Genomic DNA, 22,729 nt, shown 5'->3' with positions numbered 1-22,729 from the left:
AGTAGGCCTGCAGGCCCTTTCTATGTTGTCCCATTTTGTGAAATTAAAAAATGAAGCATATGCATTTTTTGAACTGAATGTTCTTACATTGAGATATGAAGGTTCTCTGTTAATTTTTTATTTTTATAGGATTTTATTTTGCCAGGTATTGTAGACGTAGATAGATATAAAAACTGTAGATGTTTGTGAATACAGTACTTGAACACATTTTCCAAAGGTGCTCGGAATTTAAATGCAGTGCTCTTCTTTGGTTTGCAGTCCAGCCACACAAATTGACATACATGTGGCAGTTTTGTTTTTTTCATCATCTTCTTAAATGTCCGGTCCACAGAGTGGGCGACATTTGGAATTATCTTCAGCTGTGCCGCCGTTTGTCTGGATCCCATGTGACTCACTTACATTGTGCTGACCACAGCTGCACAGACGTTGCTGTCTGCTTCAGGCATCAGGGTCACCTGGTCGATGCCCCTAAACAAGCTGTTCCTGTGGCCTCCCATCTTGTATGGTCGGACTGGCAGACTATAATAATAGGAAGAAGATCACTTTATTAGCCAAATACAATGTCCTGCATTAGGAATGTGTCTTTTCGCATACCCCAACACATAGACAGGGAGAGAGGCTTGGGGTCAGAGCGCAGGGTCAGCCATTTATACGGCGCCCCTGGAGCAGTTGGGTGAAGGGCCTTGCTCAGGGGACCAACGGAGTAGGATTCCTCTGCCGGCCACGGGGAACGAACCGGCAACCTTCCAGCCACAGGCGCAGATCCTTAGCCACAGAGCCACTGCACTGCACCGGTTCTTAATTGCCAGCGTGGACTGAAGTTTAAATAGCTAAGGTTGTCAAAATGAGCCAGAAATTAACAGAATCTACTCTCCATAATTGGGAGTATTCAATTCGGATGATAATGATATCTGTTTTTGCCATTCACCTCTGTGGAGATGGGGACACTTGGCAAATACAACTTGAGCAGTGTAATTAGTGTGATCCAAAACCTGTGACGTTTTCTTTCCCAGTTGCAGTCAGAGCTGCATTCCTCAGAAGACAGAAACACTGACCCACGCCCTACTTCACTCCCTTGGGTGAATGAATCTCTCAGCTCCTACAGGTCAGTTGTGTCAGACTGCTGAGGGAGTGTTAGAGATTGAGTGGGAGGATCAACTGATATACAGCAGAGGGCTGAAGGAGATTCTCCTATAACAGAATGTGAACTGCTAGTTATCACCATGGTTTACACTCTTAAAACAGTTCACCAAGGCTCTCAGCACTGAACATTTGTCCAAGGGCATTCCAGATTAAACAAATAAAAGGCAGCCATAAAAAATATTCTGTATACACAAAAGCAAAATAGACTGTACAGTACAAATCAGTAGACTTTGAAATGGGTAATTCCAGGGAGGGTATATCAAAATGTAGAGGACACAAACATGTTTGTATGTGATTGCTGGACCTTAATATTTGCAACCAGGCTGAAAAGATTCCCAAGGTATTTTGTGGAGTGTGTTTGTCACACTCTGCAAGAATGGAAGATGTCAGAGGTCATGTGGAGGGATGTATCTTCCCGACTGCTTTGTTGGCTCGTTTTTCAAACACTGAAAGAGTTTTCTTTTAGCCCCCTTGTGGTTTTAAGATAGCATTCCTTATAAATTAGGCAGTTATAAATTAGGTGCTCTCCTTTGATGACCGATTATAGACTTATTTTTGAAATTCACAGTGTGGGCTGAAGTAACTGTGTAGTCTTAATCAAATGCTGTACGCTTGTTTTAGACAGGCTGATGTAATATGGATTCTGTATATTTTCTGTAATTCTCTGATATTCTGTATTTGGGCTAGGACAACTACCTCGATGTGTCTGAAGAAGGCTCCATAGCCTAAATATTTTTTTCTCCTATCTTTCAACTTTTCGACCTAGAAATAACCTCTTCATCTTCTTTGCAACTTGCACTCTGACGCAGGTCCCTGCTTGAACCTCTTCATATTGTCGCTGCAGATGATGTTGGGAATTTTAAAAAAAAAAGAATGGAGGTGTACACATACTTTCGTCAAGGGAGTCTTTGAATGGAGATCACCTACTGTAACTCTCAAACGTTACATTTTCTGATGCAGAGTGTTTCTCGGGCTTTTGCAGTAATGTGGTAATCAGCAGTTTGTCATCTAAAGGAGTGGTAGAGTTAAGGGTGATACAGTATGCTTTGGGCAAATTACAATGGCTGGGCAGCACAGGGCTTGTCTGGTGAGTGAAGGGCCCTGTGAGTGAAATTAGAGGTTATGAAGACAATTTGGATATATTACATTATATACTTATTATATATGCTATATACTTCAGTAATGCTGAACGGTTAAGTCTTCAGTGTTCAGTAAAGTTTATACTGCCTGTGCAAAAGGTACAATAATTTCTTGCTGCAACTCTTATCCTGGTTATTTGTTTCATATTCTGTTGGTGTGTGTTGTGGATTTTTGTGCATGTAATTGTATTGTTTTATTAGAATCCTTTTTATTCCGAGGCCTATCAGTCTTGAAAGAATGATGCCAACGGTGTACTGTACACTGTCTCTCGACAGATGAGAAAATCAAATAGTTTGAGTTTCCCAGTTTTATAGTTTCTGAAATAATGCAGTATTTTCAAACTTGCGTAGGTTTCAGAGAAGTCATCAATAGTTTTTAATTTCTCTCCATGATTAAGTTTTAATGATTTAGTTAGTTCAATATTTCTAGAAATGTGAGGTATAAATGTGCCGATAACAGAAAAATACTGTGAGTTGCAAACACTTTAGAAGCAGCTTAGGTATTTCAAAACAGCTTTGAAATCTTTGAGGACTGAGCAGACAACTGGAAACTGAAAAGTTAATGTAGACATTCAGAACCATTGTGTAGCAATGATGCAAGAATACATGAAGTACAGAATGGGTGGAACTGAGCTTGAGTCAGCAACTAATGACAAGGATTTAGGATTTCTCTCCTTGCCCAGACAATAACAAAGTGAAGCTATTAAAAAACAATGTTGAGATATAAGGTGAAAACTGTACAGCTGAAGTAAAGAGAAGTTAATCAGTGCACTGGTGAGGCCTCATTTAGAATATGGTGTCAAATTGTGATTGCCATGTTACATAAAGAACTTTGCTGCTCTGGAATCGGCTCAGACAAAGGCATCAATATTAGCTCCTAAACAGGAAAGCTTTACACAGGCAGGGTAAAGGCATTGACTCCGAGGAGTACACCGGTAGATTTCAAATCCTGGACAGCATTGATGAAGTCTACCTCAAGGAATACTTCAGGGCCCATTACAAAACTGGGAACTGAGAACACAAGGGAACATTATTGGGATTCTGTGAAGAAGTGCTTCCTGAATGCAGTGTTTGCTTTTCAGGAGCGGACTGTCCAGCCACATTGTTGAAGCTGATTTCCAGGCATCTGGATTGGCTGCACATGCTGCTTGGATTGATACGCTAGGGGCAGCAAAATAAGCAAGATGGGCCAATTGTCTACGTTGTAACCTGTCTCATAAAATTAAAGTAAGAAAATTAAAAGAAAATAATCTGTTTGAATAAAAACTGCCGTTGAACAGTTCACTAGTGAATTTGCAGTGCAGTGTACGAGGCAGGTGTGCCCCGTTCATACATCCCTCCATTTTGTAACTGCTTGATCTAGTACGGGGCTGCAGGGGAGCCAGAGCAGTGGGTTCCTGGACAGTCTATCCCAGGGTACACACAGACACAAACATGCACACACTCCCATCAGGGCCAACATTTCCCAGAATGCCCTTCACCTACCAGCATGTCTGTGGACTGTGGAGAAAGCCAGTGCACCTGGAGTAAACCCACATGAACACAGGGAGAACATGCAGACTCCATGCAGATAGTGCCCTATAAATGGAACCCCAGTGCTGTGAGACAGCAATGCTAACCGCTGTCCCACTGTGCTGCCCTGCTTGGTATCCCTGTGTTGAGAAGTTTAGTTTCAGAGGGAGCTGAAACTAAACAACTTGTCTTTTTGACAGTTGTGACTGCGTCCGGCCTGGTGGTTAGCGTTAGAGGTTTATGGCTTAGTAATAACTTATGTGGTCACTTGTGACTATACAGTGCTTTTGTACAGTCAACTAATTTGATGACCCTCTTTCACAGTCAAATTTCCTTAAGTTGCTCATGCCGAGGTGATGTGTAGAATGTATATTTTTAGAAGAGAAGGAAAAGGAAGGGTGTGGAAAGAGAGTGAGTTTCGGGGAAGTATTAGCTTATCTCTGTTTGGGGAAAAAGCTTTGTATTGTCATGGGTATACTGAATGTTTGGGAGACCTGTTGTAAGGCTAATCTCTTTTCTGAACATCTGTGTGGTTGTGTTGAATGAGATATGTTTTTAATATGCATTAAAATAAGGCAGGTTTTCTCAGACAGACCTAAAAGGGGCTTCTTTTTTAACAAGTCTCTGTTCATCCTCATTCAAAAGGAATGAGGATGCTGATGGACACTCAGGGTGTTTTTCTGAGAATTACGTGAGGCTGCATTAAAATAAACCAAGGGCAATGACACATTTCTAACTATTATACAACATCAAGATTTTAGTAGCCGATGCAGTGATATTTTATTGAACAGATGTGATAAGACATGATGATAGAGATTTGATTCTTAAAAAACAAGTATGTCCCTACTGATATTGAAAAGTATTCCCTGTCGGTCATTTGAATATTATGACTTTTTTAACGTAATTATTGTGGATCGCATTTGATATATGAGGATTGTGCTTATGTCTTGTTGTTTTTTCATAAAAGCAAATTCTTTCCAAGGTTTTAACAGATAATTCTAAAATGGATGTCAGAGTTATTATTAGGGAAACGTGAGAATCATGAGAGAATGCAATCAGTTTTTTTCTCAATTTTTAAATTAATAAAAACTGCTCACGCAACACAGCACTTTGTTGTTCTTAGAATTTACTGCATGAGCATTAACAAGGTGCCGAATTCAGCATTTTGCATTCCTGGTGCTTTTAATGAAAATGCTGGCTCTGTGGTTATCGTGCGGTGTCCGAACCCTAAGCTTGCAAAGGTCACCAGAGACTCCATTGTTGATTCAGAGCTTTCCCTTGTGAGGCAGGGCCTGTCCGATACACTTGGGAATAATGCCCATGGCCAGTTAGCGATGCAGTCCAGACTCACGCTGTCAATATCTAGGCTTATATTGATTTCTGGGCCACTTAAAATAATGAGAACCCCCCTGGTTATTGGGAAAGACTTATATATTAAGCTGTGATTTTTAATTTGGTCTCTAAAAGGTGGGTAATTTTACTCACTTTAGGTTGGGTAATAAGACTGCTCTGTCTTTCCTCATAGAAAGCCTTAGAGCTCCGAATTTAGTTATACTGCAGCAGTAAGCAAGCGGATGTCAATGTTAATAATTAGTCAGCGCAAGTACCCGTTATTTTTTTTCCATTTGTTTCTATGTAAATAAGCCCTTAAAGCACAGGCGTAAAATTCCTACTTCCTTTTTCCCTCTAATGCAAGAGAAACCTTCAGATCTAGGTTTTTTTAATGTGGGCAGCAGCTCAGAAATGGAATTTGTTGAAGTTTAATTACTTCAGAACTTTACTTTTTAGAATGTTAATATATTTGTACAACAATTTTACAGTGGCTCGGTGAACATTCATGTGATTAAAAGGAAATATTTGGGGTAAGCCAGGGAAAAATGACTTGGTGTTGCTGAAAGGGAACAGGTCTGTATGCTCCTGAATGTGGGGATGAATAAATCTACAGTGGCTTTCAGCTTGGAGACAGAGCATCAGTGGGGAGCCGAAGCCATGAATCTGAACTACCTTGAATGTTGTTTTAGAGGACATTTCATCAGCTTGATCTACAGTACAGCATAGAGCTGCAAATTGTTGAATATGTTGAGGTTAGTCTCTCCTTGGAGGTCATAAGGACCTGAGTCTTTAAATTCAGGTGGCATTAATTTGAACCATTAATATTTCATTATGCTTTATTTGTTCCAAGTGGAATTCTGTTTGGTCTAATAGTTTTCTTAATTGGAGTTAAGGTTCTGGTGTAATTAAAGTAGTGGTAATGTAATTGGTTACCTAATGCAATTCCAATTGTTCCACAAATAGTTTGCAAATTGTGTTTAAAACTGTGTACATACAGCATTGTGAAATAACCTTGCTGTTTCTTTGTGCACTGGAATAATTTCTATCTGAATGGGCTACTGATTGAAATCCCAAATCTTGCGACAGAAAGGGGCAACATACATTGAGAACATTGCAGTTACTCAGTTCTTTGCTATTAGTTTGGCTTGATGTTCAAGAGTGCCCTTTAATGTGAATTTAGGCTAGTGTTTTATGTTGTAAAGGAATAATTATCAAGCATTTTGTGCTGACAAATTCGGTGTTGGTTTTATAGAATATATTTTAAGGGGAAATTACATTTCCTGAAATACCTCATTTTTTTAGTGATTAATTTTGTAATTCCATGAATATGTATGCAAGTGAAACTATTTCTTGGGTAGAAAAGCAGACATTTTGAATTGTTATTTTTTTCTGAGGTTTTTTTAATAATATGGTCTTTTGAAGCCTAGTCCATGATCTGTATGATATTGTAGGAATGTCAAGATAAGGTGTTTCATCTTCAGTAGCCATGCTATTCGTATGTAGTGCTGTAGTGTTGGTTCTGTTCTTTTAATCCGAGAGCAGTATGCAGTGTGGTCTTTCAACGCTTATGATAAAACTGCAGCTGCAGAATTTGTAAATGAGAGGTTCTTTGGAGATAGCTAAAATATTCTCAAGTTAGTTATTTTAGAGGCTTTTTTAAGGTTTCTATTTTTGTGCAAAAACAAAACCATTGCAGAGCACTTTATAAGCAGCAAATTGTGTTTCGTATCATTCTTTTCTCTTTCTTTAATTTTTCTTTAATTTGTTTTTCAATTATGAAGTATGTCTGCAGCCAGAATCCAGATCCGTCCTATCCTGGCAAGCATTGGGGGAGAAGGAGGATGCACCCTGGATGAGACGCCAGTCTATTGCAGTACACACACCAGGGCCAATTTTCCCAGAAGTCAATTAACCTACCAGCATACCTTTGGAATGTGGGGAAAAAAAAACGTAAAACCTGTGTGAACACTGGGAGAACATATAAACTCCACAAAGATATCACCCCAATTCAGTGATTGAACCCAGTGGCCCCGTGCTGTGAGGCAGCAATACTAACTGGGCCACCCCAGACCCCAGTTATAACTGTTCCAACTGATCCTAAAGGTCAAAGGTTACGGCCTCATCTAGTTGCCTTTCCTGACCTTTATGTACTTGTCATGACTTGGTCAAAGGGTCAGCAGCAAGGTTACTGGACTGCTGTATCTAGAGAAAAAATAATGGAAGCAGCGTGTTGTAGTTTTTCCCTGGTTAAAGTCTGAGAGCAAGAGGCCTCTGTTCCTGGCCTGGCTGATCTTCTTGTCCTTCTTCCCCCTTTTCCCTCAGTGTAAGATAGCAGACGGGAAGAATGAACCAGTTATTCTTCTGCACAAGGCCACTGGCCTTCAATGGCAGGGAGGAGCTGTGCCATCTCACTTTGCGAGTTTATCAGTTGCTCTCTTCTAGGAACGAGGACCATCCTGGTTTGTTGTCTTTAAAACTTTGTTTCACATCAAACCATAGTGATCTTTGACCCCCCGCCCACATTTAACTTTATCATTACAGTACGTTACATAAACAAATTGTGCTCGAAAAGCACTGAAAGTTAAAATAACAGATTGCAAATTCTGTTACAGCCTTATTTTTTACATACGGACTACTCTTTGCTTAATTATTTCACTGGTTTTGACAAAATAATTTTGGCTCAGTCAGTTTGTCTAGTAGGCAGCATGGAAAACTGCCAAAAAAATGCAAATATTTGAGCTGCACTGACAGCATAATTACGTCTGAAACGGAAAAAGCCCTCAGCAGGTGAAAACCTAGGCAATGGCTATGTACTGTAGCTTGTTCCATTTGCTCTCAAACCGTTAAAAGAAGTGCCTGCTGTTCTCACATTTAAATCCACTTCCACCAGAGTTTTCCCTAGTGTCCAGTGTTTACACTGTTGGTTCTGAAATGGTCCAGTGGGTTGACCTTGTCGTTACCTTTGAGGATTTTTAGTATTTCTCCTAGGCCCCCTTGTATTCTTGTGTTAAATATGTATTAAATAGTTCTCACTTGTACACCTATTCAAGGAATTACAAAATCGGTTTCTAAAAAAAGAGGTATCCGTTCTCTGGTAGCATTGTTTTGTTACCTCTTCATCTTCTTTGCAACTTGCACTCTGACGCAGGTCCCTGCTTGAACCTCTTCATATTGTCGCTGCAGATGACCTACAGTATACTACATGATCATGTTGCATTGTACACTTTTAACATCACTTGATTTTACTTCTGCATTATTAGCTACAGAATATAACATTTTATTTGCCCTTTTTATGGTTTCCTTAAACTGTCTGGATTTTAGAAGACATAAATAATTGTATCAACACGAACACATAAGTCTTGTTTATAAATAGCCTTTTTAGGCTCAGCGTTGCCCATTTTAAATATATAGTTTGTCATCATCTGTGTTTTTATTTTTTTCCTCCTATTATCTTCCAGGTATTATGACAATAGATTTGGCTCACAGACATTCTCCTGGGCAGAAAGCGTCTATTGTATATCCAGCCTTTTGAAAACACGATATTCTATTGTTAAAATGGAAGTTATTTAACCCAAGTTATTTTATTTTTCTTGGGAGTAATTTCACTTCCTGCTATTATGCCCTGGCATTTTTGTAGCTACTGATAGACCAGAGAAGGGAGGGGCGACACTTCAAAATTGGACTTGGATTTTAAGACCATGGCTTTGTGGGCTGAAGTATTAGAACGGATAAGAAAAGTGTTGAAGACCTTTTTGTACAGCGGGCTGCGTTGGCTGGTGTTGTCATGGAGGCCAGGCCTGAGGAAGGTGTGAACGGCATCTGCCAACGTGTTGCTGAACGCTCGCTGAGTGGTATTCACGCAAGTACTTTTCACTGCTGCTTTAGGGCTGTGTGTGCTGCAGTATTTGTTCTTGCATGACCAGCTGCCAGCTAAATCTTAACATTCCTGTTCCCAGCTACCGAAGCTGTGGCATTTCAAGTAGAGAGTAAATAGATCATTTTGATAGTTTTGATCAGTGTAATCTACATGAAGGCTGTTGTACTGTTGTCCGTTCTTACGTTTTCTGACTCCAAATTTCTCCTTTGTCACCGATGATATTTATATCAAACAAAAAAAGAAAATATCAGCAAGTTTTATCAAAAAGACTGATGACTGAGCTTGTGCTCTAAGCCCAAAAGCTGGAAGAGCCAATACAAGGCATCAGTTACCACTGGCTATTTGGTTGAAGCTGAAGGTTTGAGAATGGTTAATGACAGGAAACGGGTGAATTGATTCTGTGAGAAGGCTGACAGGTGACACCTCATTCAATGTGCAAAACTTCATTGTTCTACAGACAAGAAGGAACTGTAGAAGGAACAGGCAGAAGTGGCACCACATGCTACTGTCACACAGCAGACAGATGTGAAAGTGTGCACTGCTGTGGACACGGATGCATTATAAGACAAACAGGAATAACCGGAATTTGCTACAGGTGAAAATCCTGTAAACAACAGGCTTATTAAGAACACAAAAAAGGTTACACACGAGAGGGAGCTATTCAGCTCATCTTGCCTGTGTGGTAGTAGCCATTCGGCCAGCAGCCATATCACTTTGCAACTCACAACTGGGAACCCACTGAAGATAAGCAGGTGTGAGCCTGGTCAGTACCTGGATGAGAGACCTACTGGGAAAACCAAAGGTTGCTGCTGGAAGAGCTGTTAGTGAGGCCAACAGGGGGCACTCACCCTGCCGTCCATGTGGGTCCTAATGCCCCAGTATAGTGACGGGGACACTGTACTGTAAACAGGTGCCGTCCTTCGCATGAGACGTAAAACCGAGGTCCTGACTCTCTGTGGTCATTAAAAATCCCAGGGTGTTTCTCGAAAAGAGTAGGGGTGTAACCCCGGCGTCCTGGCCAAATTTCCCATTGGCCTTTACCAATCATAGCTTCCTAATAATCCCCATCTATGAATTGGCTTCATTACTCTGCTCTCCTCCCCACTGATAGCTGATGTGTGGTGAGCGTTCTGGCGCACTATGGCTGCCGTCGCTTCGTCATGGTGTATCCTGCACATTGGTGGGGGTGGAGGGGAGTCCCCATTACCTTTAAAGCGCTTTGAGTGGGGTGTCTAGAAAAGCGCTATATAAGTGTAAGTAATTATGATTCTTGTTTCTTGAAAGAAGCCAGGGTATTGGCTTCCTGAACATAGTTGGGCATGTTTTTCCATTCTCCCACAACCCTTTGGATAAAGAGTTGTTTCTTTGAGGCTTAGACCTTCAACCAGCTACTGTACATGTCATTGCCTCTTGTTTTTTTTGGATTTTCCAAAAATAGTCTTTGGATTTTCTTGTATTAGACACCTTTCTCAAATCTTTCTTAACAGGCTTGTGTTTATAGCTCTGATTTTCATTTTGTTTCCAACATTCCAGGTTCTGCTGTATACCTGCGGCAAATAATTTTTCAATTTGATCCACGCTTTTCCCAGAAGAGGTTTAGATGACTGATTAGTGTAATTAGCTTCTGCTAATGGGTTTGCTTATTGTCCTTTTGATTCATTTGCATAATGTTTTCAATTATTACCAATACCGTTTGCGGTGAAGTGTAGATTAATCAATGTTAAAATCAACTTCTTTTGGACCCATGGCATTTAAAAAATTGTTGGTTGTGTATCTACAATTATTTTAGTCCTGTTATCCATCTTCTAGCCATAAACCAATACAGGGTTGTGGGGGAGTCCCACTGTGGCAAGCAGTAGGCGCAAGGTAGCACACCTTGAGTGGGACGCCATCACAGGACACACAGACACACACTCACTCACACCAGGGCCAATTTGTCCCAGAAGCCAGTTCACCTACTCGTCTTTGGATTGGGAGGAAACCGGAGCACAGGAGGAAACCCATGCAAACACAGGGAGAACATGAAGAACTCCACACAGATAGACCCCGTCTTTACCTGCTACTCTCTGTATCCCTCTTCTCCTCCTACTTTCAATATCCACCTTTTCTCTGTCTCCCCACTCATCCAGGGCCCCAGCGTGGCCTGGCAGCAGTGCTTAGCACTGCACCACCATGTACTAGTCCTACCGTTTACAGGACAATAAGTTATTTTGGGTTTGCACAGGTTAATAACACAGGTAAGGTTCAGGATCATCTGATCCAAATGGACTTCTTTTAGACCGATTTTGAATTTCATTCCTCTAAACTTCTGAGAGGCAAAAACAAATAAATAAACAGAAACCTCGTAAGTCTTGCCGAGAGTGAATCCAAATGATTTTTAAGTACCGGGTTAGAACAGAGGGCAAAGCATATTTCATTATAAGATTTGAAAATATTGTCGTTTGAGCATTTCATGTTGGCTATTTAAAGAAGGTAAAATGTGTTGCAGACTTTTTCAAAACAATAAGACACCTTCATAAGAATAAACCATGAAACAAAAGATACTGTACAGAAATTACAGGTATGCTGGGATGAATCATGGGATCAAAAGGTGCAGTCTGAACAGATTGGTTGGGGGTCACATCTTGGGTCTTGGGATAGAAATTCAGTCTTTTTCCTTTCAGCTGGACCTAAACATATGATGGCAAAGGAGCATATCCATCCGTTTTCTAACTGCTTCTTCCAATTCAAGTTTGTGGGGGAGCCAGAGCCTATCCTGGCATGAAATTGACAGGAGGTGGGATACACCGGTCCAGCGTAGGGCTGACACACAGACACGCACACACTCATGCCAGAGGCAATTTTTCCAGACCCTACCGGTATGTTTTTGGCCTGTGAGAGGAAACAGTTGCAAACGTGGGGAGAACGTACAAACTGCTAGCAAGTGACGCTTCAGGTCCGGGTTTGAACCAAGGAGGCAATACTAACCACTGCTCAGTGTGCTGAGCGCAAGAGACATGAAAGTCAGGAGACCAAACATAAGGACCAGCCCAAGTAAGCAGCAGAAGATGACAGGGTGACTGAGAGGAAAGAGGGTTGAAAATAGGAGGGTCGAAGGGTTAAAGAGAGTAGAAGGTAAAGACAGGAACCTTAAATTGCGTGCTAACAGGGCTAAGGAGCCTGACGACAGGGTTGTAAGCAAGAAGACAGAACGAGAGGCGGGTGTCCACTCTATAGGTGATAAGGGCTTGGAAGTTGTGTGGAGAACCTACAGGATCTGCTTATTTTGTTTAGGGACAACATTAGTAGAGCAAGTCTGAGAAGGGAAATACTGAGAGCTGATGAAATTGCCTGTCAGTGTGTCAGGCAGCAAAAGCTTTTTGACAGGCAGCAAGGAACATTGTTGATCATTAATGAGGATGCCCATTCTGTGCCTCGAGACTATGAGGCAACTGCCTAAGGACTAGCCAGATGAATAAAAGAGTGATTCAGCAGTTCCTCTCTAAAGCAAAGCTTGTTAAGAGCAAGTTAGCGCTTACCAAGCTTCAGTATATATTTTTGCTTGTTGACGGTCTTGAGGAAGATTGTGTTTTGTATCTTCACATGCTTATTTGAATGTTCTTTCAGGCTAGTCTTCCACAATTTTAGATTTTCAGTAAAATTTGACTTTTGTCATTTAAACTGAAGGATTTCAATTGAAAATGAAGTGAAATACAATTTCCAATTTAAAATAAGTTTTGGGTTAAAATATTGCTTTAATAGTGGAAGAGAGTGACAGATGAAGGATTTTGTGATTTTTGTTTTGTCTTGCAAACTCCCATGAATAACCCTGTACATAACAGGGAGAGAGAAACTATTCACAAAACCTGAAAGACATAGGTTATCTCTTATGTGCCACATGCAGTATTTTTTGGGATGGTATGTTCATGCATGTAATACAACATGGCTGTGTTTTGAATATTTTCAATTATTTTATTCCCACCATGAACTCAGAGGAGTTATGTTTTTTTAAAGGTAGCCATAAATACACAGTATTGACTTATAAAGTTACCTTCTTCTCATAGGACTGTGGGAATGGGATTGTGTGGGCTGTTTCTCTGCATATGTATAGAGTTAGTCATTTGTCTAGCTTAGACAAGAACTCATGTGACAAGGGCCAGAAGTTCCTGTTGGAAACCCAACACATTCACTGTAGAATATAATGTATATCAGGCGTGAATAGCCCAGCCTCAACAAGAAGGTATTCTTCAGAATATTTCCATTGCTTTCATGTAGTTGTTCTGTTGTGGATGGGGAATTAGATAAGCAACCAGCCTGCATTCATGTATAATCCGTTGTGAATTTTCACCAGAAGTTTCATTCAACGTGTCCTTGCATGATTCAGCCAGTCAGTCCTTATGATGGAGAAAGAACCGAAGTGACAGTACTAGTCTTTCAGTTTCTATGTTTGTGTACTCAGGAGCAAACAAGGAGTGCAAAAGGAGTCCATTAGCACAAAAAGGGGTGGTTACCCCTGTGTCCAGGGCAACTTTTACCCACTCGTGGCCTAAGTACTCTATGAATTGGCTCAATCACTCAGTTCTCCTGATGTGTGGTGAACACACTGGTGCTCTTTGGCTGCCGTCACATCATCCAGGTGGGGCCACACATTTTTGGTGAAGGTGTGGCGTCCCCATAACCTGTAAAGCGTTTTGGGTGGAGTGTCCAGAAAAGCACTACATAAGTGTTATTATTTGTAATAATAATGTTTTCAAGAGGAATGTCAGAATATGTCAAAAATGCTTGGTGTTATTGCATTGTTTCAGTACATCAATAACAAATGCTTCTAACTATGAAGAAGAGCCGTCACACTGTGAGCACACCTTTAAGAACAGGTATAGTCTGCTTTTATCAATCCCAATCGCAGTCCATTTTTTGCATGGGTCAAGTCCCAGGATTCCCTGGTGAAAGTGGGTACAGAAGACTTGCCTCTTAAATGGAAGATAACATCGGGTGAGCCTATGACTTCTCTGCCACAGCAATGAGAATGTTTCATTGATCCACCTTTTTCAGAATTTCACTCTGAAGTGAAAGTGTAGCACTTTATCGCCCTCTTGTGTCCTCAGAGCTGCATAACATCTCTTCATTAAGTAAAAGATTATATCCATTTGTAAAATAAACATCTCCAAGGAAGCCTGAGATGGAATCGCTGGTTTCAATTTAAATGTGTATTTTTCTAAGAATTATTGACAGGAAGTTAAAAGGCTAGTAAGAGCTGTGGAAATTTTTGCCCTTTGGTTTGGTCCGTAAGGGAATCTAAACTTGTGTCTGATGCCCACAGAACTAATTTCCTGCAGTCTAGGTTACATTGGATTAGCTTTGCAAGGTCAGCTTATTGTACATTTAGGTTGGCGTTTAATGTGGTGATTCTGTCAAAGAGACATGATGGTTCTGCTCCATTATAACTTCTGAGGTGACTGTTTACCTATTAGTATTAGTACTTGCAGGATTTGTACAGTTTACAAAACTGAATTCCGAAAAGGTGGGAGGATATGCCACATGTTTTCCTTCAGATCCTTTCCAAGATGACAGGAGGTTGCCTGAGGTGTAAGTGAAGATTAAAGATGTGCTAAATCACCAGGTTACTGGCTTAACTTGGTCAGTTGAATAGATTTTCCCAGGTATTCAGGTGCTGCTGTTTCAGACATCTAGAGAACCAGCAGACACAATGGCCATTTGGACAAGGGCTGGACACTCCTTTCTTAAATTAAACCATCAGTCCTCCACACTTTTACTGAACAATTTAAGCCTAATGCTACAGATTAGAAGATCTGGGTTTTTCTTTTAATGGGTCATGCCAAAGGATTTGTGGACAGCGTGGCTTCAGATTGACTTTAATGCCAGCAGCTGTATTTCCCTGCAGCTCACAACTGGGAACCCACTAAAGCTCAGTGGGTATGAGCCTGGCCAGTACCTGGTTGGGAGACCTCCTGGGAAAGCTAAGGTTGCTGCTGGAAGAGGTATTAGGACCCTGTGGTCTGTGTAAGTCCTAATGCCCCAGTATAGTAATTGGGATACTTTCCTGTAAAGAAAAAAGCATAACAATTACCTGACTCTCTGTGTTAATTAAATTATTTAAGGGCATTTGTCAAAAAGATTAGGGGTGTCACAGCCAAACTACCCCCTGACCTTTACCGATCATGGTCTGATTATTCCCATCTATGAATTGTCTTCATTACTTTGCTCTCCTCCCCACTGAGAGCTGATGTGTGGTGAGCGCTCTGGCGCACTATGGCTGCCGTCGCATCATCCAGAGGGGCTACACATTGAGGTGGTGGAGGGGAGTCCCCATTACTTGTAAAACGCTTTGAGTGGAGTGTCCAGAAAAGCTCTGTATAAGATGATTATATCAAATGGTATATAAGAAAGAAATTCAGTTCTTCTCAGTCAGTCCATAAAACAGCCTTGTTGGATTTGCTTTGCAAGACTTGGCATTTTAATTTGCTGACGCACATTTTACAAGTCCATGCCTGCTTCTTCTGTGATGAAGATGGGGGAAACTGGGAGGACTGGTGTAGATGAAATCAGTCACTAACTTCCCAGTGAATCACAATGAATCATGGTTCCTCATCCCTAGGGATGGTGTCTGAAAGTGCAAAGTGAAAGTCTGCCTTTCGGACCTCCTGCATATACTTGGCTTTTACAATACAGTTTACTCTAATCACTTGTTTGTGAAAGGCGTGGTGCTGGTTTCTGAAGCTTTTTTTTCTTTGTCTTCCAGATAAATCACTTTGCCCTGCGTTCCCGGTAGATTTTGTACCTCATCTCTCCCAGGATGGCAGCGAACAAGCCCAAAGGCCAGAATTCCCTGGCTTTGCATAAAGTGATCATGGTTGGCAGTGGCGGTGTGGGAAAGTCAGCACTGACTCTGCAGTTCATGTATGATGAGGTAAGATGGTGTCGGTTCCCGGGATTTTGAACATGTCCAGTGTCCCACACACCACAATGACTATGTTTAAAATCGCTGAGCTCTTTACACAGCAGCTGACAAGCTAGGGGTGACAAGTTTAAATATTTCCCTCAGACGATTTTCATTAAAACAGCCATACCTGTTTGAACAGGGGTCTCACTGAACCAACTTGTTATAGAGCCAGCGATTGTCAGGTTCAAAATGGACTGTTTTCCTTTCGTAACGTGCATTTTTCCCTTTCTGAAACTACCTTTTCTCTTTACTTTCATTTTTAGATTACTGTTACAGTAACTGCAAGTACTGCTGACCTTTGTCAAAAACGGGAGTGGCATTCCTCCAAAAAGGGCAGCAGTAAGCAAATCTGTGCTTCAAGAAAACTATTACCATAGGTTATAAGTAGGAAATTGTCAACAGGGCCAAAAACTGTCATCCATATTCACACAAATTAATGGCACTACCTACACTGAACAGTGTATAAAATGAAAACATCATAAAAATAAATTGTACAATAAAGCAGTAACATTAATTAGTTTTACATATATATGATAAGTAAAAAAAATTAAATGCTCAAACTTGAGTCCTGAAAGGTGAGGACACTCATAACTCCTTGCAGCATATCCAGAATCTTTACTTTTTGGCCAATTTTGTCTCGAAAAGATTCATTATTGAACTTCACGTAGAGAGAGATGTACAGATTATTTGTGATGTGAAGTCAGATACCTTTTCTCGATCGTAATTCATATATTCAGCCGTAGCAGAGAGACTCATCTGACTGGGGAGCAGTGGCCCTGCAGTCCTAGTCCTATGTCAAGTCACTGGAGAAAACCAAGGCTGTTTTAGGGCAGCATGGTGGCATCTTCAATTCCTGGGGTTCTGTCTGTGTGGAGTTTGCATGTTATCCCCATGTTCCCATGGTTTTCTTCTGGAAGTTTAAAGACATACTGGTAGGTTATTTGGTTTCTGTGAGTTTGGCCATGCTGTGAGTTTGCGTTTGGGCCCGTGGGTGCCGTGCGATGGGCTGGCATCCCATCCAGGCTGTATCCTGCTTTGTGCCATTGTTCCCTGGGATAGGCTCTGGAACCCCAAACTGGAGAAGCGGCTGTTGAAACTGATGTGTTGATGACGTGAGCACTATTTTAAGAACTGTTATCCAGAAGTATATTTGTTTTTGTCCCTTCAATCAATTGGATTGGGTTCCATCAGTCATTTTCTTGTGCATGTAGGAGTAACTGTGAATCACAGTAAAGTATAAATGATTTTCTTAGTCCTTCTGTTTAAAACTCCTGTTTGGTCTGTGGGCACCAGGCACTGCATTTGAGAAATACTGGATTAATCCTTGCTAAAGAATTAAGGTAACTGTGAGAGACTTTCTGTGTCCGGTTTGATCTTTTTAGTTGAATCTCCTGTCATGCAGTGTTTGTATTTGTGGTCACCTGTTGTGCTTTTTTTTTGTTTTGCTCTCCAAGTTTGTAGAGGATTATGAGCCCACCAAAGCAGACAGCTACAGGAAGAAGGTGGTACTGGATGGGGAGGAAGTGCAGATTGACATCCTGGACACTGCTGGACAAGAGGACTACGCCGCCATCCGGGACAATTATTTCCGGAGCGGGGAGGGCTTCCTCTGCGTCTTCTCCATCACGGAGCTCGAGTCGTTTGCGGCCACGGCAGACTTCAGGTAACCACTCCGGCAATTGGACAAAGCACTCGATGGAGAAGCTGTGTCAAGACAGATTGTCTATAATAAGGGCAATGAACTAGGTACGACAACCAATGAACTAGGTACGACAAGCAACCCATAGTGCTCACTCAATTCATGCATGTCGGCATGGATTGAGTGTAGGGCTGAGGGTAAACACTTCAATAAGAGCTTTCATTTAATTTTGAATTCTCAAAATTCTCGAGGTAGGTCAAGAGGGGCTGTGCCCCGAAGGATTGTTAAATCGTGTAAAATAACCGGGTTAGACCTAACATCAGACCTGAAAGCAGACATGCACAGAAGTGTGCTTAAAGCTGGGAGCTGGATTAGCTGCTGTTCCTGAGGGTGGTGGAGCCACTACCAGAGGTCTCTGGTCATCTAGAACAAGCTGCACAGCCACGCTGTCAGAGCCGATAACTTTGTTTCACAAAGCTGCTGTATGTGCTTCTCAGATCAGGTTGTTAATAGAAACCAAGCTTGCTTGATGGCCAGAAGGGTCTGCTCTTGTGTGTAACGTTTTTGCCGTTGTCCGGTTTGTGTGCCACTGCTGTTTGCAGTTAGGACATAGAGCTGGGGTTTTAAATATGTTGCATCAGTGCATAGTTTTTGCTTCTTCCGAGTATAAGAAATTATATTTAACAAACGCAGTATTTTGCATTTGAAAATACTTCAGTTGACTGCATAGAAATAACAATGTTATAAATCATGCTGTTTAGATCAACATTAACTGGATTGGCTTTTACAATTTGTTTTACAACAAACATTTGTTATAAATTCATAGTTGAAGGCCTTACACATACCTTGGGATGTTTTTGAATTCTTGTTTTTATTTAGTTATACATAATATATCAAGTAATGTGTACAAACAAACCTTTTGATAATCAAAATAAATAAAACTACTTTTCAAAATATTGTTAGCTGATATTGGACCTCAAAATATGTTGAAGGTCCCTTCAATGCATGTCTTTATTTGTATATACTGTACTGTATATGCCAAAAAACATTTCTTGGTAGTTTTTTTTTTCAGAACATGAAGGATGTGTTTCCATGGAAACTGACAGGTTCATGCTGAAAAAGCACTATTACAGTACTATTTTCAAAGCAGGTTTAGTATTGCGTGTTATACTGACACAGAAGGTGACAAAATACATACTTATTTGAAAAGTAATTGAGGTCTGCATAAAAATAAATGTGTATTTTGGTTAATATATTGTTTATAATAATACATAGTCAAAATAACGTTGAGGTTTTGTGGATACTAAAATGGTGTAAGTATACCATTAGTTGTTCAGGTCTCTCTTTTTCTTTTAATTCAGTTTCAATTATGACAGATTTGTCATTTTTAATCTGGTACATTAGTTTAAAATATGAATCTGATTCAAAGACCATAGCTGTAACTTCATTTGGGTGGAATGTGTAAATTACACCCAATGCGTAACCCAGACACAGAAAACATTTTTGACCCTGTAGAGATCTTTCAAATTGCAATAGTTTTTTTTTTTTTTTGCTGCTCTTTTCTCGCATAAGAAATGAAATAACCAGGGCTCAGGCAGCAACTGCGCTGGCTTCAAACACAAGTTGGGCTCTGTTGCTCTGACCTTTCTATGATTAATTATGATTCATTTGGTTGATGCTTTTGCCCAGAGTGACTTAAACAGTTAGTTCTACAGCTGGGCATTTTCTTGAAGCAATCCGTGTGAAGTGCTTTGGTCAAGGGAACAGCAGTAGCATCTCACCTGGGATTCAAACCCACAACCTTCTAGTTCTTAGACTAGGTCAGATCTAACCACTGTTCAACACTGCTGATCAGGTCTTGGTCATGTTGCTGGCTGACCAGGCCTTCCCAAATGGCGGTTGCAAGTCAGCAGTGCTGGAGCAGTTGGCCAGAGCCCATGGCTTTCCAGCAAATGGTACCTCCCATGTGCTGGACAGGTGCCTACAGGCTTGTGGCGACATCAGTGAGCAATCCACCAGTCTTTCCACTTGGCGCTCACTTTTCTGATGATGTGGGCGCGCTGGAAGAGACTGTCCCCATGTCTTATTTTCTCCTTCGCAGATGTGGGAGCCGTTGCCAGAGAGCAACGTTTTAAAGCAGTGGGCATAATCATTCGTCATGTAATTGGGGGATTTCAAATTCGAAAGCGACGACAAGGTGCCTCCTAGCCAAAATTCTGTTGATGCTGTTAAAGCATATTGTTCCTCAACTGCTGGGGTGTGCTGGACAACGGTCATAAGTGGCTGACACGGCAGTACGTTTCTGTCAGTCTTGACTAAAATCTTTTTCTGAGCACCGTCGTCAGGTTGTGCGATGTAGTGTATGAACTATTCTGCAGATATAATCCACCCCAAGTTGTGTGCTTACTGTGAAAACTGACGTATTAAAATGATGATATAAAACAGAATCCCATGCTTCGTGAAGCTTCATGAAAAAAACAAAACAGTCTGGGGGATAATCACAGAGACAGCCAGGCAAGGTTGTGTAATAATACCATGACGCATTTGACTGGAATTCAGCTGGATACCTAGCCCTGGGGTGGGAGCAGTAATCCTTTCAAAATATCATTCTGCTTCAGGCTGTTACTTTTTCCATTTTAATTAAAGTTCAGGTTTGTGAAACTGGTTTTAAATAGTTTACAACACACAATCTCTGACTTTGTTTTAACTTTATTGGGGAAAAAGAAGCAAAAATGGTTGTTGATAACTATAAACTCGTTATCGCGTTAAACTGATCACTCCCTTATTACACCGATACTCCCTTTGCTGGTACATCTGTGGAAATCCTCTCAATATTTAAAAAAAACCTACAGCAGGGATCTTCATCCTTGGTTCTGGAGAACCCCAGTCGACTTAGTCTTCTAGGTCACCTGTGTGATATTGATTAATTAAGATGAAATGACATGACTCTGGTCCATGGAGACCTTTAAATTTAAACAATTCACTCGGTGGATTTTTCACACTGATCTTTGGCTGGCTTGTTCCAAGTCTTTAGAAATCAGAGATTTAAGTTAGTGCCCTATAAAATTTGCTGGACTGGGGCTTTTCAGGTTCCTAGCTGGTACATCTGCTCGTTCAAGGATCAGAAATTAGGACTATAATTTTGTTTAATTGACTAAGAACGTTAACTTCAGTTGACTTAATACAAATACTTAGAAGATGTACAATCAGTCATGTTTCTTATTGAGAAATTATTATAATTAAAGGTCATAGTGAACATCCCTGTTTAGATTTCACTATAGAGTGCACTGCATGGAAGTCCTCACAGAGCCAGTACCATTACCACCATTCTGTTATTTTCACACACAGTTCCAGTACTTCTGTTCTTTTTTCGTGTTTTTGTTATTGCTCCCATTGTTCAAACTACAAAGTATATTTTAACTGATGTTGTATTTTAAACCTAGAGGTGATTTGATAGCCATTGCAGAGGTTTATTTAAAAAAGTGCAGGTTTGATCAGGCAAAATCATGTGAATTTTTTTTTGTTTGAAACATTTGCTGTTGGTGAACCAAACTCCACTCCCACAGCGGAAACCCTAAAGCTGCTTTCTGTATTTGAACAGACTACGGCACAGGACCCGCCCATCAGGCTGATGGGACATGGCAGTCCTCTTTAAAAACCGTCGCGTTCACATTTGGTAGAAGTCATTGCAATTAACAGGCTGGGTGTCTCGCCTTTTCTCTTCTGCCGCCGCAGGGAGCAGATCTTGAGAGTGAAGGAGGACGAGAACGTGCCGTTTCTCCTGGTGGGAAACAAGTCGGACTTGGAGGACAAGAGGCAGGTGTCTGTGGAGGAGGCGAAGTCGCGGGCCGAGCAGTGGAGTGTCAACTATGTGGAAACGTCTGCAAAAACACGTGCCAATGTGGACAAGGTAATGACGCACGATGCTGGTGCCTTTAACATTATACTCTTTACCAGCCACCTGGCTCACTAGACCACCAAGCTTTTTTTATATGTTGTCCCCCTTTTCTTAACGTGCATCTGTTTTAAAAATTCTAACTCTTAAAGTGGCACACAGCATCCCAGGTTTAATTTAAGGATGGACTTGATGAATTGATACAGATTTTACTGGCAAAAAATAAATGCACACAGAGGATTAAATAGGAGTTCAGCCCTGATGGAAGGAAAAGCCTGTTTTACACAAGGCTAAAAATCCCAGAAGGAACATGAGGTTTTGGAATTATTACCAGAGCTGGTGACATTTAGCCCCGTGTCAATTGGTTTTGCTCTAGATCATTTTCTCATAGGTCATCTGCTTGTTTTAAAGGACGGTAGATGTAATTTTTAAACTGTCCTTTTCATCCTCTTTCAATCAACTGTTCAGTTTCCCGGATGTTATTTTGGGATTTGTTTCTTTTCCAACAAAGTATGCTAATATTGACATCTAGAAAAAAATAGCCATTTTCTCCAAAAAGAAGACATAAAGCTCAATTTAAGTGTTTAACACAATTACTGTATTACCAACACTTCTTAAAAGAAATATACCAAATTCAGAAGTTCAGAAACAAATATATTAATGAGTTGAATAAGAGGCATTTGTAATCATCAGTTTTCACCACTTTGACAGCTTATGGTGAAGATTACAGCCTTCAGAAAAAAATCATTGCTTTTACAGAATTTGCAGAAAAAGATTTGAATAAAGAGCCCAGTGTATAGCGGGAAAACATTGTCCCTTTTTCTTAAGAAAAAAAGGTGTACAGTTTTTATGTTTGTTATTCTATTACAAATAATAGTAATCTTTTTTTAATTTCTGTGTTTTCAAAATTCAGTATACAGTAAATACTTACATATTCACAGTATGTTTCAGTTAGAATGTATGTGTTACAACCCCAGAGTTCCCCAGAGTTTGCAGCACCAATAAAATAGAGCTGCAGGTTACTCCAGTTTCTGCAATGTGACATTGAGAGTGCAGTCCTACCCCCGAATTCAGTCTTACCCTGACTGGGACACCAGTACTTCAGAGTTTAAGCTCCCTGCAGTGCTTGCAGTCCTTTGTACAGCTGAGGACACAGCCTGTGAACCTACTATCTGCTGTGCATAACCATTGCTCATGTTTCCTGCTGCCCCTTTGGTCAAGCATCAATCAGTACATTTTTGAAAATGTACAT

At 40.7% G+C, this 22,729-nt stretch overlaps 1 protein-coding gene across 2 annotated transcripts in view; it reads left to right on the top strand.

The window, feature by feature from the left end:
• Nucleotides 1–22,729, top strand: part of ralaa (v-ral simian leukemia viral oncogene homolog Aa (ras related)) — a 37,818-nt gene that overhangs the window by 11,125 nt on the left and 3,964 nt on the right. For both annotated transcript variants that reach the window (XM_006634389.3, XM_015354580.2), the window contains exons 2-4: nt 15,743–15,910; nt 17,398–17,606; nt 21,318–21,492. In XM_006634389.3, the coding sequence (XP_006634452.1) occupies nt 15,797–15,910; nt 17,398–17,606; nt 21,318–21,492 (498 nt within the window). In that variant the 5' untranslated portion in view covers nt 15,743–15,796. The remainder of the gene's footprint in view (nt 1–15,742; nt 15,911–17,397; nt 17,607–21,317; nt 21,493–22,729) is intronic.

The sequence above is a fragment of the Lepisosteus oculatus genome, chromosome 6 (genome assembly GCF_040954835.1).
Source record: "Lepisosteus oculatus isolate fLepOcu1 chromosome 6, fLepOcu1.hap2, whole genome shotgun sequence".
In the NCBI taxonomy this organism is placed as follows: Eukaryota; Metazoa; Chordata; class Actinopteri; order Semionotiformes; family Lepisosteidae; genus Lepisosteus; species Lepisosteus oculatus.
This window is presented reverse-complemented; position numbering and strand designations above follow the sequence as displayed.